The sequence below is a fragment of the Podarcis muralis genome, chromosome 2 (genome assembly GCF_964188315.1).
Source record: "Podarcis muralis chromosome 2, rPodMur119.hap1.1, whole genome shotgun sequence".
Lineage (NCBI taxonomy): Eukaryota > Metazoa > Chordata > Lepidosauria > Squamata > Lacertidae > Podarcis > Podarcis muralis.
The window spans coordinates 119041683-119055927 of record NC_135656.1 but is presented as its reverse complement, the minus strand read 5'-3'; the positions used below and the strand labels follow the sequence as shown (position 1 = coordinate 119055927).

Below are 14245 nucleotides of genomic sequence, written 5' to 3'. Positions count from 1 at the left end.
CAACAAAACGACTTCCAAATCTAATGTTTGAGATTACTCTGAACCGCCTGACTTCCCCCCATCCTTTCCACGGGTCCTATTGATTCTCTTTCAACTGTATATCAATACTTCTCCAATTTTTCATCTTCCTAGATTATCTATACGTTCTGTTACATTTCAGGTGTGTTTAAAATCCTGATAATGTTTTGACCTGTTCACAATGATTTTGTATATAAATTATAAACATTTCACATTATTTTTTTTAAAAATTGTCTTCTTGATTCCTGAGCTTCTCAGTTAGTTTTGCCATTTAAAGTTAAAATAACATAAAATTTTTACTTAGTGTGCTTGCAGTTCTAACTTGCTGCTTTAACTGTTAAGACTGTGAACTGACAGTGCATCTAATAGTGGGGCAGGAGAGATGAAAATAATGCCAATGTGTTTCACCCTGGTTTCAGATAGTAATAATAATGATAATTTTATTATTTATACTCTGCCCATCTGGCTGGGTTTCCACAGCCACTCTGGGCAGCTGCCAACAGAATATTAAAAACACCAAAAATTAAAAACTTCCCTAAGCAGGGCTGCCTTCAAATTTCTTCTAAAAGTTAGATAGTTGTTTATTTCCTTGACATCTGATGGGAGGGCATTCTACAGGGCGGGAGCCACCACCAAGAAGGCCCTCTGCCTGGTTCCCTGTAACATCACTTCTCGCAGTGAGGGAACCGCCAGAAGGCCCTCGGAGCTGGACCTCAGTGCATGGATAGACACCTCTAAGATGCCTGGGACCCAAATTTTCAGGGGCCTCTGACTCATTTGCCAGAAGTAATGTATTTAGTGTTGACTCTGGAAGTGTATCCTCTATTCCGACCAAACTAAGCGCTCCTGCTCCACTATAAATGCTGGCCACTATCGGAACAGGATGCTGGACCAGATGGGCCCCCTTTGGCCTGATCCTGAAGGTTCATATTGCGCTCTTATTCCTCCATGAATTTGTGGCTGGGAACCAGGCTGCATCACTAACTGTGCCCATGTACCCGTCATACCGAGGAACCTCTAAACATGTTGTCTGGTTGTTTTGGTTTCTGTCGCAAAGCAGGGCCTAAAATCAGTGGTGTGCTGTGATTATTTTTCATAGGGGAGCGTAAAGCCTAGAGGCGCCAGCTTGTGAGGACGATTGCGGGGGCGGGGGACAATAATAATAATAATAATAATAATAATAATAATAATAATAATAATTTATTATTTGTACCCCGCCCATCTGGCTGGGTTTCCCCAGCCACTCTGGGCGGCTTCCAACAAAGATGAAAAATACACTAAAATGTCACATATTAAAAACTTCCCTGAACAGGGCTGCCTTCAGATGTCTTCTGAATGTCAGGTAGTTGTTTATCGCTTTGACATCTGATGGGAGGGCGTTCCACAGGGTGGGCGCCACTACCAAGAAGGCCCTCTGCCTGGTTCCCTATAACTTGGCCTCTCGCAGTGAGGGAACCGCCAGAAGGCCCTCAGAGCTGGACCTCAGTGTCCGGACAGAACGATGGGGGAGGAGACGCTCCTTCAGATATACTGGACCGAGGCCGTTTAGGGCTTTAAAGGTCAGCACCAACACTTTGAATTGTGCTCGGAAACGTACATGCGTGACATCTTTTAAAATTAATTAATTAATTTGGTTTTTCAGATTAAAATTTTACAATTGCATACCCAACATACAACTTAAAAACAAGATTCCAAAGAACCTCCTGGACTTCGTTCCTCTCCTTTGTGGGTCCTATGATTCATCATTTCCTCCTGCACCTTTTATGTCAATCACATCTTTTACATGTCCATTGTATCCAAAATTCACCATTAATCTATAGTGGTACCTTGGTTCTCGAACTGAATCCATTCCAGGAGTCTGTTCGACTCCTGAAACTGTTCGAAAACCGAGGCACGGCTTCCGGTTGGCTGCAGGAGCTTGCTGCACTCAGTCGGAAGCCGCAGAAGATGTGTCGGACGTTCGGCTTCTGAAAACCGTTTGCAAACCGGAACACTCACTTCTGGGTTTGTGGCGTTTGGGAGCCGATTTGTTCAACAACGTTCGGTAACCAAAGTACCACTGTAGAAGTGTTATTCCAATCCTACTAACAATTTTGGCTGTTTACAATGTTTTTTAAGACAAATTATAATTTCCCCCCATTCCTTATTAAACTTTTGGTCTTCCTGATTTCTGATTCTTCCAGACATTTTAGCCATTTCAGCATCTTGACGTCCTGACGTCCCATGCTTGAGCATCACGCCTCCCTCCCTAAGCTGGGCAGAAACTTTGTGGTCTTGGGGAAGAAGGCACATGGGGAACATTTAAGGGACTAGCCTAGTCCCCTTAATCCGCCAACTGCACACCACCGGTCTAAATAATTAAGAAACCGGTCTTCCTGTCATCTTTGTTCCCCTTGCAGGAGAAGGACTGAGGATTATTGTGGTGTGTCCTTCCTCGCCCCTTCCTGATGGCGGAGTGGAAGCACCTTCTGTGCCTCTGGAACAGGTAAGAGAAGAGGCTGCAGGTGAGCCTGGTTGCCTCTGTGTCCTGCACAACTCACGGCCTGGAAAAATTGTGGGAATGTTGTGGATAGCAGGAGAGGATATATTGATGAAATATAATCCTTCCTCACTCACGCTAGTGAGTCGGTAGCAGAGTACATTCTCCAGTATATTGCAGGAAGCTGGTTGGTAGATTCGTCTGAATCTCTTTACTTAAGCAATCCAATCTAGGTTGTCCAGATTGGGTTTTGTTCCTGGTAAATCCCCCCTTCTTCTTTGTTTTATTTCATCTTGATGTACTTTGTTGCCTGCCGGCTCTCAGCCAGCAGCACGTGGGCTCATTCCCATATGGGATGAACTCAAACTCTGTTCTGTAACTATAAGCTAAAGTCTGCATTCAGCTTGCTTACTGAACGTCAGTAAACTTCTTATCAATATGTTAAGAGAAGACTGTTTTGTCTTTATTCTTTATTTTTAGGAGGGATTAAAGGGGAATTTGGGACGCGGGTGGCGCTGTGGGTTAAACCACAGAGCCTAGGACTTGCCGATCAGAAGGTCGGCGGTTCGAATCCCCGTGATGGGGTGAGCTCCCATTGCTCGGTCCCTGCTCCTGCCCACCTAGCAGTTCGAAAGCACGTCAAAGTGCAAGTAGATAAATAGGTACCGCTCCGGCGGGAAGGTAAATGGCATTTCCGTGCGCTGCTCTGGTTTGCCAGAAGTGGCCTAGTCATGCTGGCCACATGACCTGTAAGCTGTATGTCGGCTCCCTCGGCCAGTAAAGCGAGATGAGCGCCGCAACCCCAGAGTCGGTCACGACTGGACCTAATGGTTAGGGGTCCCTTTACCTTTACCTTTAAAGGGGAATTTACGAGGAACAAAACCCAATCTGGACAAAGCCAGATTGGATTCCTTAAGTAAAGAGATTCAAACAAATCTACCAACTAGCTTCCTGCTATATACGGGGGAATGCACTCTGCTACTGACTCACTAGTGTGAGTGAGGAAGGATAATATTTTTATTTTCATTTTTAATGTATTTTTATTAAAGATTTTCTTGATTTACAAAGGTATGTGCAATGTCTCCCTCTCGTATTTTTTCCCCATGTAACATTTTTTTTTACAAATCGGTTTCATTTGTTGAGACATTAGGAAGAAAAGGGGGAAAGAGGTGAAGTGGGGGAAAGATGAGTGGCGGTGGGGTCGGGTGGCGATGTTTCTATTTTATTTAATACATGTGGGGTTTTGTGTCAGCGTCGCTTGTGCAGGTTCTTTGCTGTTCACTTGTGTTCCTTTGGTGGTGAGAGGGGTTGGGGTTGGCCTGGTGTGGTCATTCATTTGTGGTTGGCTGTGGTGGTCTTTGTTTTCATGTGTGAGTGGGGTGGGTGGGTGTTTTGGATCAGGTTAGCCATATTGATTTGTATGCTGTTGGTGGGTTTTTGTCATTGTCTTGTTGTGCTGTGTGTGTGATAAAGGGGAGCCATACCAGGGTGAAGGCGTCTTCTTCTATTTGTCCCCGTGTCAGTTTCAGTTTATTGGTTAATTTTTCTAGTAAGGCTGTTTCCCATACTATTTGGTACCATTGTTCCATGCTTACTCCTGACAGGTCTCTCCAGTGTCTGGTAATAATAATAATAATAATAATAATAATAATAATAATAATAATAATAATTTTTATTTATACCCCGCCCTCCCTGGCCAGAGCCGGGCTCAGGGCGGCTAAGACCAATAAAATCACAGTAAAAACATAATAGGGGAAAAAGAGGGGGGGGGGAGAAAAGAAAGAAAAGGAAAAAAAACAATTTAAAATGCAGGTTAAAATGCAATTTAAAATGCAGCCTCATTTTAAAGTAGCTGATAAATCAAGACCATAAGGGGAGGGAAACATAAGGGTCAGACCGAGTCCAAACCAAAGGCCAGGCGGAACAGCTCTGTCTTGCAGGCCCTGCGGAAAGACGTCAAGTCCCGCAGGGCCCTAGTCTCTTGTGACAGAGCGTTCCACCACGTTATGATGTTTCTGGTTGCTGAGAATAGGTGGGTTAAGGAAGAATAATATTTGATCAATATATCCTCTTCTACTATCCACAACATTCCCACAAAAATCAACCTCTTCCCCATCTGCTCTCATCCTATCTCCCAGCAAGGAAGCTGCAAATGTTGTTTCTGATTATTTAAATCTTGAAAGGCAGCTGCATAAACAAGCTTTTCCTTCTTCCTCTTCTTTGCCATTCTCCACGCAGAGATCACATTTCTTTTTATCCCCCGCCCAGGTGACATTTGAGGATGTGGCTGTATGTTTCACCGCGGAGGAATGGAGCTCGCTGGATCCGGACCAAAGGGCCCTGCACCGGGAGGTCATGGAGGAGAACTGGAAAATGGTCACCTCCCTGGAACAGCAAGGCTTGGCTGCCCACGAAGCAGCAGTGCAGGCTGGGAGCAGTGAGGAACTCTGGGAAAGGACTGTGCAAAAGCTCATCGGTGAGCATCTCCCTTTTTTCGGTGGCTGAGGCTCCCTTTTCCTCGTAGCTGGTAAAGTCACCCTCCCATTTGTGATCTGCAGTGAATACTCCCTTTCTCACTTCAGTACTTACGAAGCTTCCTTTTGTTCCAGGAGCAGGGAGTCAGGGCGAAGGGGAACGCAGCACGGCATCGTTGCCAAGAGCCCGGCGCAAAGAGGGCAGAGAGCTGAGGAGGAAAGCGGAAGCTAAACAGAAGAGCAAGGAGTCATCTGCCCGTCGAGGCAGCAGCGCCTGCGCAATCCCAGCCGAAGAGAAACAGGACAAGAGGAAGGAAAGGTGTCCGGTGTGCGGCAAAATGTTCAAATGGAAATCGAGCCTCGATGCTCATTCCAAAGTCCACACTGGGGAGAAGCCGTTCAAATGCCTGGAGTGTGGAAAGGGCTTCAGCCGGAGCTCCAGCGTGACGTCGCACGAGAAGATCCACAGAGGGGAGAAGCCGTACGAGTGCGCCGACTGCGGCAAGAGCTTCATCCGCCGGGACTCCCTCATCTCGCACCAGAGGATCCACACGGGGGAGAAGCCCTACAAGTGTCTGGAGTGCGGGAGGAGGTTCAACCGGAAAGGGAGCCTTATTTTCCACCAGAGAATCCACGCGAGGGACAAGCCCTACAAGTGCTCGGAGTGCGGCAAGAGCTACTGCAGGAATTCCAGCCTCATCTCTCACCGGAGAATCCACACCGGCGAGAAGCCCTTTCAGTGCCTGGAGTGCGGACAGAGTTTCAGAGAGAAGAAGAGCCTCACCGCTCATCAGGGAACTCACACGGGCGAAAAGCCCTTCAAGTGCTTCGAGTGCGGGCAGAGCTTCAACAGCAAAGGGAACCTCAATTTGCACCAGCGGATCCACTCCGGCGAGAAGCCGTTCCGGTGCCTGGAGTGCGGGCAGAGCTTCATCCGGAAAGGCGCCCTTATCTCACATCAGAGCATCCACACCGAGGAGAAGCCCTTCAAGTGCTCCGAGTGCGGCAAGTGCTTCCGGAAGAACTCGAACCTCGTTTCCCACCAGAGCATCCACACGGGCGAGAAGCGGTTCCAGTGCTTCGAGTGCGGGAGGAGCTTCACGCGGAGAGGCACGCTCCACTTGCACCAGCTACTCCACACCGGCGAGAAGCCGTTCAAATGCCTGGAGTGCGGGAAGAGCTTCATTGTGAAAGGGTCCCTCGTCTCGCACCAGAGGATCCACACGGGCGAGAAGCCCTTCCAGTGCCAGGAGTGCGGGAAGAGCTTCATGAGGAGAGACTCCCTCATCTCGCACCAGAATATCCACACGGGAGAGAAGCCCTACACGTGCCCCGAGTGCGGGAAGAGCTTCCGCCAGAAGAGCAACCTCACCGCTCACGAGGGAACCCACACCGGGGAGAAACCTTACAGCTGCCTGGAGTGCGGGAAAAGCTTCCGGCGGAACGAGAGCCTGAAAAAGCACCAGAGGTTGCACCTGGAACAGCTGCCTTGGAACATGGAAATAGCTCCCATGGCGACGCCGGTCCACAAGGGAGGAACCATCCAAATGCTTCGGATGTGGGACGAGCTTCGGCCAGAATATAAGGATCACGTCACACTGAGGAACCCACCCATGGGGGAATCCTAGAAGTGCGCACAGCATGAGGGGAAAGTGCCAATCTTCTTTAGATTCCCTATATTGCAGGGGGTTGGACTAGATGACCCCTGGGTCCCTTCCGGCTCTACCATTCTATGATTCTGTCGTTTTGCGATTCACATCCGAAGGAAGCGTATGTAACAAAGTAGATTAGAGCAGTCGATGAAGTAGATTAGAGCAGTGTTTCCCAACCTTGTGCCTCCAGCTGTTTTTGGACTACAATTCCCATCATCCCTTGCCACTGGTCTTGCTAGTCAGGGATGATGGGAGTTGTAGTTCAAAAACAGCTGGAGGCACAAGGTTGGGAAACACTGGATTAGAGAATCCCCCCCCCCCCGGACCACTTGATGGTCTTGACAAACCATTTAATTACAGTTAATGCCTCTTGTTATGTTTGTTTCAGGTTGAGCATTTTCAGGTTGTGTCCCCGAGCCACCTGGAAGTACCGGAAAGGGTTACTTGCGGGATTCGCCGCATGCGCAGATGCGCAAAGTGACGTCACATGCATGCGCAGAAGCGGCGAATCATGACCCGCACAGACGCGGGTTGCGTTCTGCTTATGTTGCGAACGGGACTCCGGAACGGATCCCATTCGCAACCAGAGATACCACTGTATTCCCCTCCCCTTGCCCGTTTTAGCAATTGTAACACACTGTGCTAGGTGCTGTATGATTTTAAATGGTATTTTAAATGCTATTTCATAGAATGACAATTTGCATTTGGATCGCAATAAAAGACAATATAAGAAATAAAAGAAGCAATGGAAAATACAGCTAAAAATCAATAGGAATATTTAACACGGACGTGCCATGGCATACCTGAACGAAGCTTGTGGACCACTGGGAACCCCTGGAATAGAACTCTAGTGACCAATTGGACCTTTGCAGCCAACAGAGAGTCCACACGTGAGACTGATGGTCTACAAATGTTCAAATCTCTACAAACCCTGTACTGTACTTAGGGAAATGAATAGAGTCAGAATCTTACAAAGTGTTTTGAGTAAGCATTTAACCTCGCCGCCTTTTGTGAATGAACGATCACTCCTAGTGACCTAGAGCGGCCACCGGCTGGGGACTCAAAAGAGAATTTGGGATGCTTCAGTGGGGTGATGACTAGATGAGGCAGTGATAGTGGCTGATAAAGCTACTATTGAGGCACAGAGGGAGAAATGGACTCCCTCTCTCATTTTGTGAGAACTCAAGTTTACCTAGTGAAAACAAGTGGCACTGTTTCGTGAGAGAGAAAAAGGACGATTAGGACCATCATCTTACGCATCGATATAATGTTGTGGTTAGGTAGTTAACTGCTTCACTTTTTTGTGAATTAACCATTTTGTGGCTGGCGCCCGTGACATCTTCATCAAAATTCCAAGGGTATTCATTGGCAAAAATAAAAGGTTGATGGCGACCACATCTCTCCCTATATTCTCAATCCAAGCGTACGAGAGGCATTTAACAAGAGTTGGAGGCCGCAATCCTGCCAGCCAAGCAAACACACTCAAGGTGAATGAGAACCAAGGCCATTGAAAGGTATAGGTCCCATACACACCTGGGAATATAACTGCCTCAAACTACCTGGGAGTTTACTTCCAGGTCGACATCTTCCAATGGACTTGTATTTTGTGGGACTTTAAATTGGATGATTCCTCACCCCACCCCATTATGCTTTTTATTTCGCAAGGATCGACCACGTAGCCCTTTTAAAGTAGAGATCATTATCCCAGTCTTCATCTGTATTAGCTTTGAAACTCATATATGGTTTTCTCCTTGATGCCTCGTAGGAAGTGATTCATAAATTAAAGTAAATAAAGTCCTTTCCATTGTTGAACAAAGAGGCATGAATCCCTGAAATGCACTTTCCTCTCTCTCTCCCTCTCTCCCTTTCTCTCTCTTTCTCTCTTTCTCTTTCTCTCCCTCTCCATGACAGGTTGTCAATCAACTGCCGTTTCTGGAACTGGTTCTGTCTGTATCCCTGCAAGAAAAGAGTTTGGACTCACTGTGCGTCTGATGATGTCACCTGGCACAATTATGACATCATATGATTTGACAGGCGGGTGCTGCCACTCACCTGCCAAAGTTGATCTGCAAAGCCTGGGATTGGTGGGGAGCTGGGCTCAAACAATAGCTCTCCTATTAACAGAGAGCCTCTTCTGCAAAGGAGTTGCAGACCTCCTGCATACTTGCCCTCTTCCTGGTTTTGTAGAGAAAGCAAGAGGACTCTCCCTGCTCCCTGACCTGGGGGTCTCACTATGCATGAGCTGAGCGGACCCTCTATGCATCCTCCAGGCAGCCCTGGGACTTTCCCCCTTTTTCCCAATATGGGGAAGAGAGAGGAAACTTGCCAGATCCCAGAAGGGGCACTGAGCAGGGGTGTCAACTTGAATAAAATAATTTTTTGTGTGTGCGGGGGAGGTAAGCCCTGCCTCATAATAAATATCACATCATTTGGAATGAGTTTATGCAGAATGCAGCAGGCTATTCATATCTAAAAATGTATTAGGATAATAACACTATTATCAATTTATGTGAGAATGTATGGGATAGTACATTGCATTTTTGAACACTTCCTCCTCTTTTTTCTCTTATCTTTGTTTGCTTTTCCCCCTTCTTCCCCTCTATATTTCTTTATAATTGAATTTTCCCCAATAAAAATATCAAAAAAATTACATGACGTGTGCACACACCATTTGAATGCCAATACCCATCAACTTTTGGGGAGCCCTGCCTCCTAAAAATATTTTTATTGGTCAAATCTTTTTTCTTAAGTTTTACATTGCAAATTTAAATTCAAATATTAAATATCAACATCAAGGATTCCCTGAACCCTTTGACTCCCCTCAGCCCTTCAGTGGTTACCATTATCAATCTTTTTTCAAGATTTTTTCCTTAATCCATTTTTACCATAATTTTTAGTACATTACAAGTGTTACTCGAAATCCTGCCAAAGTTTTTAGTTGTTTACAGTGTTCTCTTAAATACATTGTAATTTTTTCCTATTCTTTCTTAAAGTTCTTCTTCCTGGTTTCTCCCCCCCCCCCCCCAATAAAATATTTTAGGGGTGGTCAGAAACCCTAAAAATATTTTATGGGGTGGTGGTGAAGGGACCTCTGCCCCTATGAGTTGACTCCTATGGCACAGAGGCAATATGTGCAGAGCAGAGGCAGAAGCCGCCCCCCCCCCCTTGCAGAAACAGGCAGAGAAGGGATGCTTGCAGGGTTCTCAACCTGTGGGTCCCCAGATGTTGTTGGATTACAACTCCCAGCATCCCTGAGCCCTCCCCACTCTAGCTTTTACTGAGGGATGCTGCTTAGTGCTTTTTAACCCTTGGCAAGCCAAATGTGCTCAGCTCAGCCCTCTGAAATTTCTCTCTTGAAAGTAGGCGTGAGACCATGTGCATCGTGCGCACCCCTCCCCAAGATGCTTTATTTAGGGGATCCCTTCAGCTGGCATCCTTGTGAGCTGTTCCTTCTGTTGGCTATTTAAAGAAGGAGCAGTGAAAAGGCTCTGCAAGAAGGAGGAAACGAACCAGAGAATGGGAGAACTGGGAAGGGACCACCTAGTCCAGCCCTCTGCAGTGCAGGAATTATATATGATAAATGTTCATAAATGTACCAACCAAGCGCATACATGGATGTGTGGACCACATGTCTGGAGCAGCACAGGAGGACCGCCCTGAAACCATTTCCACTCCCAAACTCACCAAATGTTTTCTCTGCAAGAAGGGAGGAGGTGGGGGAGCCTCCCCATTGTCTTTTCCTTCACAAATCCTGTCTTAAGGGTATGTCTGTGTATGAATAGGGTGAGCCTGTGACCTGGTTCAGGAACTAAGTATTTGTCATTACAAAAGACTGGCCAGGCACCCCAGGGTATCCAATCAAGTAAGCATTATCAGGTAACCTGCCAGACCGGAGACAAACAATGCACTCAGATTTCTGTTGTAGACTGCCCTTTCTGTGATGTAGGTATGATGTATCTGGGGGTTGTCTTCGACTCCAAGGCGGACAATTTAAAATGTCTATATAAGGGCGGACACACCTTTGTTCTGGGTCCTCCTTTCCTGCGTGTGAAAGTGGCACCCTGTTGCAACAGTTCAATAAAGATCAGGCTTACAAGCTGCTTTGCTTCTCAATATTCTCTGGTTGGCCTCTGTTCTTTTCTCTGACCGATGGGAGAACCTACAAAGGACTCTATAAGGGCTCTTGTAGGGGCACGGGTGGCGCTGTGGGTTAAACCACTGAGCCTAGGACTTGCCGATCAGAAGGTTGGTGGTTCGAATCCCCGCGACGGGGTGAGCTCCCATTGCTCAGTCCCTGCTCCTGCCAACCTAGCAGTTCGGAAGCACATCAAAGTGCAAGTAGATAAATAGGTACTGCTCTGGTGGGAAGGTAAACGGCGTTTCCGTGCATTGCTCTGGTTCACCAGAAGCGGCTTAGTCATGCTGGCCACATGACCCGGAAGCTGTACGCCGGCTCCCTCGGCCAATAAAGTGAGATGAGCGCCGCAACCCCAGAGTAGGTCACAACTGGAGCTAATGGTCAGGGGTCCCTTTACATTTACCTAAGGGCTCTTGTGACCCCCATAAGGGAATAAGGGCAGATTTACGTTTTTTTACTGAGGTTTATAAGCAGAGGTTCAACGGCCCTCAGTCATGGATGCTCCGCTGAGATACTTGCATTGCAGGGGGTTGGACTAGATGACTCTGGGGGGTCCCTTCAAACTCTACGATTCTGTGATGTTATAATATTGAGGAGAGCAGAACCAGAGGTGCGCAGGTGTAGTTTGCTGACCATTTCATTAATTCAACCCACTGCCCAATGTAGCAATTGTTAACACACTGTGCTAGGTGCTGCATGACTTTTAACAGAACGACGATTTGCATTGGGGTCGCGATAAAATACAATGTGAGGAATAAAAGACGAGGTGAAAGGAAATGCAACTAAAAACCAATATGAATATTTAACACGGACGTCCATGAACCAGGCCTTCGATTGCTAGGGGGGGCGCCCGGTTGCTAAGCAGCCGGCAGCAGGCCCGGTTGCTAAGGGGCGGAGCCGGCCGAGGCGACGCGAGGAGGCGGAAGTGAGGCAGAGAAAGGGACCCGGATGAGGCCAGGCGGAGCTGCGCTCGCGGCCGGAAGGAAGCCGGGCTAGCCACGACCCGCAGGTAACCATGGCAACGGGGGGAGATTTCTCTGCGGCCGGAAGGAAGCCGGGCTAGCCACGACCCGCAGGTAACCATGGCAACGGGGGGAGATTTCTCTGCGGCCGGAAGGAAGCCGGGCTAGCCACGACCCGCAGGTAACCATGGCAACGGGGGGAGATTTCTCTGCGGCCGGAAGGAAGCCGGGCTAGCCACGACCCGCAGGTAACCATGGCAACGGGGGGAGATTTCTCTGCGACGATTTGAAGGGCCCCTCAGGCATCTGGGGAGGAGCAGGACCTGCCCGTCAACCTTAAGATTCTTTTTTTCATCATGGCTATTTTCTCCCCTGAGCTTAAGGAGCTCCAGAGCCCCCGCTCCATTGCCTGAGCCCAGATCCCACGGCTTGGGGCGGCCGCCTTTGACCTGGCAAAATGCAGGACAGGGAGGGGCGGTTGGGGGCGATTGTTTTTCTCACCTGGTACTGAATCGAGTTCACAGCAAGCCATTGCAATCTGTTGCAGCCTCACAGGGTGACCCCTCTGCAATTTGTCCCTCACACACTCATGAATGTGTAAATCTGGCTGTGCTTGGCCACCCAGAGCTTATTTTTATTATGTGTTTTGTGGTTTTATATCTTTATTTTAAAGAAATAAAGAAATAAAGAAGGCTGATCGCCGAAGAATTGATGCTTTTGAATTATGGTGCTGGAGGAGACTCTTGAGAGTCCCATGGACTGCAAGAAGATCAAACGCATCCATTCTGAAGGAAATCAGCCCTGAGTGCTCACTGGAAGGACAGATCGTGAAGCTGAGGCTCCAGTACTTTGGCCACCTCATGAGAAGAGAAGACTCCCTGGAGAAGACCCTGATGCTGGGAAAGATGGAGGGCACAAGGAGAAGGGGGCGACAGAGGACAAGATGGTTGGATAGTGTTTTCGAGGTTACCAGCATGAGTTTGACCAAACTGCGGGAGGTAGTGGAGGACAGAGGTGCCTGGCGTGCTCTGGTCCATGGGGTCACGAAGAGTCGGACACGACTAAACGACTAAACAACAACAACAACATCTTTATTTTATTCTGTGAACTGGCCTGAGACCCTTGGGTATAGGGCGGTATATAAATTCATTTAATAATAAAAATAAAAATACATGGCCTTCCACACACCCTTCCAAACACGTGTGTTTTGCGGAGAGGAGCCCTAATTTGGCAGGAGGCAGGAGACCTGAAATTCAGGACAAAATAATAGTAGTAATAATAATTTTATTATTTATAAATAATATTTCCCCAGCCACACTGGGCGGCTCCCAACAGAATATTAAAAACACAATAAAACATCAAATATTAAAAACTTCCCTACAACTGTATATGTACATTTTAGATAGCGTTTCACATTGAAATACAGGACAATCCTGCATTATACAGGACAGGTGGCAAGCCTGCCAGCGCTGGTTCCCAGATACGAGAGACCATGTTGGAGGATACAGGAAGAAGCCCTCAAGCTGCCCAGGCCGAGAGCAGTGGGAAATTCTGGGAAGGCAGTGTGAAGAAGATCCTGGGTCAGGAAAGCAACATCCTCTGTTCAGGTGCTCCAAGCCAGCACTTCAGGCATTTCTGCTACCAGGAGGCCGAAGGACCCAGAGAGGTTTGCAGCCAACTCCACTATCTCTGCCATCAGTGGCTGAAGCCGGAGCGACACACGAAAGCTCAGATCTTGGACCTGGTGATCCTGGAGCAGTTCCTGGCTGTCCTTCCCCCGGAGATGGCGAGCTGGGTCAGGGAATGTGGAGCAGAGACCTGTTCCCAGGCGGTGGCCCTGGCAGAAGGTTTCCTCCTGAGTCGGGCAGAGGAGAAGAAGCAGGAAGAGCAGCAGGTGAGAGAGTTTCATCTTAATAGTATTGTGCTGATGGCTGTATTTTCATAAAATAAACAAAAACATTTTTATTGTTTTGGATATTAGAGGCTGCAGCAAAAATAACTTACTTGTTAAACTTTAACTGCTATATTACAACTGTTGTGCTGGTCATCTATTATCCCTTTTCTTCTGTTGTTTAGGTATTTAGAATATAAATGTTTAAAAATCCCATATACAGTAGTCCCTCGGGTTACATACGCTTCAGGTTACAGACTCCACCAACGCAGAAATAGTACCTTGGGTTAAGAACTTTGCTTCAGGATGAGAACAGAAATCACGTGGCGGCGGCAGCAGGAGGCCCCATTAGCTAAAGTGGTGCTTAAAGTTAAGAACAGTTTCAGGTTAAGAACGGACCTCCAGAACGAATTAAGTACTTAACCTGAGGTACCACTGTATCTCTCTCTCTCTCTATCTATCTATCTCTATCTATCTATCTATCTATCTATCTATCTATCTATCTATCTATGTTTACCCAGGTATTCAGTGTCTGAAGAAGTTTTATCGAGTGACATGTTACATTAGGGCATCTCCTAACATGTATATCCTTTTTCTCATCCATTTCTCTCTTTACTCCCTGCATATTCTA

General features: G+C 47.3%; 1 protein-coding gene across 1 annotated transcript in view; it reads left to right on the top strand.

The window, feature by feature from the left end:
• The window catches only part of LOC114592462 (uncharacterized), a 28739-nt gene that overhangs the window by 4533 nt on the left and 9961 nt on the right, over nt 1–14245 (top strand). The window contains 4 exon segments of the mRNA XM_077923616.1: nt 2418–2503; nt 4766–4973; nt 5107–6596; nt 13126–13617. Coding sequence (XP_077779742.1) covers nt 2418–2503; nt 4766–4973; nt 5107–6596; nt 13126–13617 — 2276 coding nt within the window.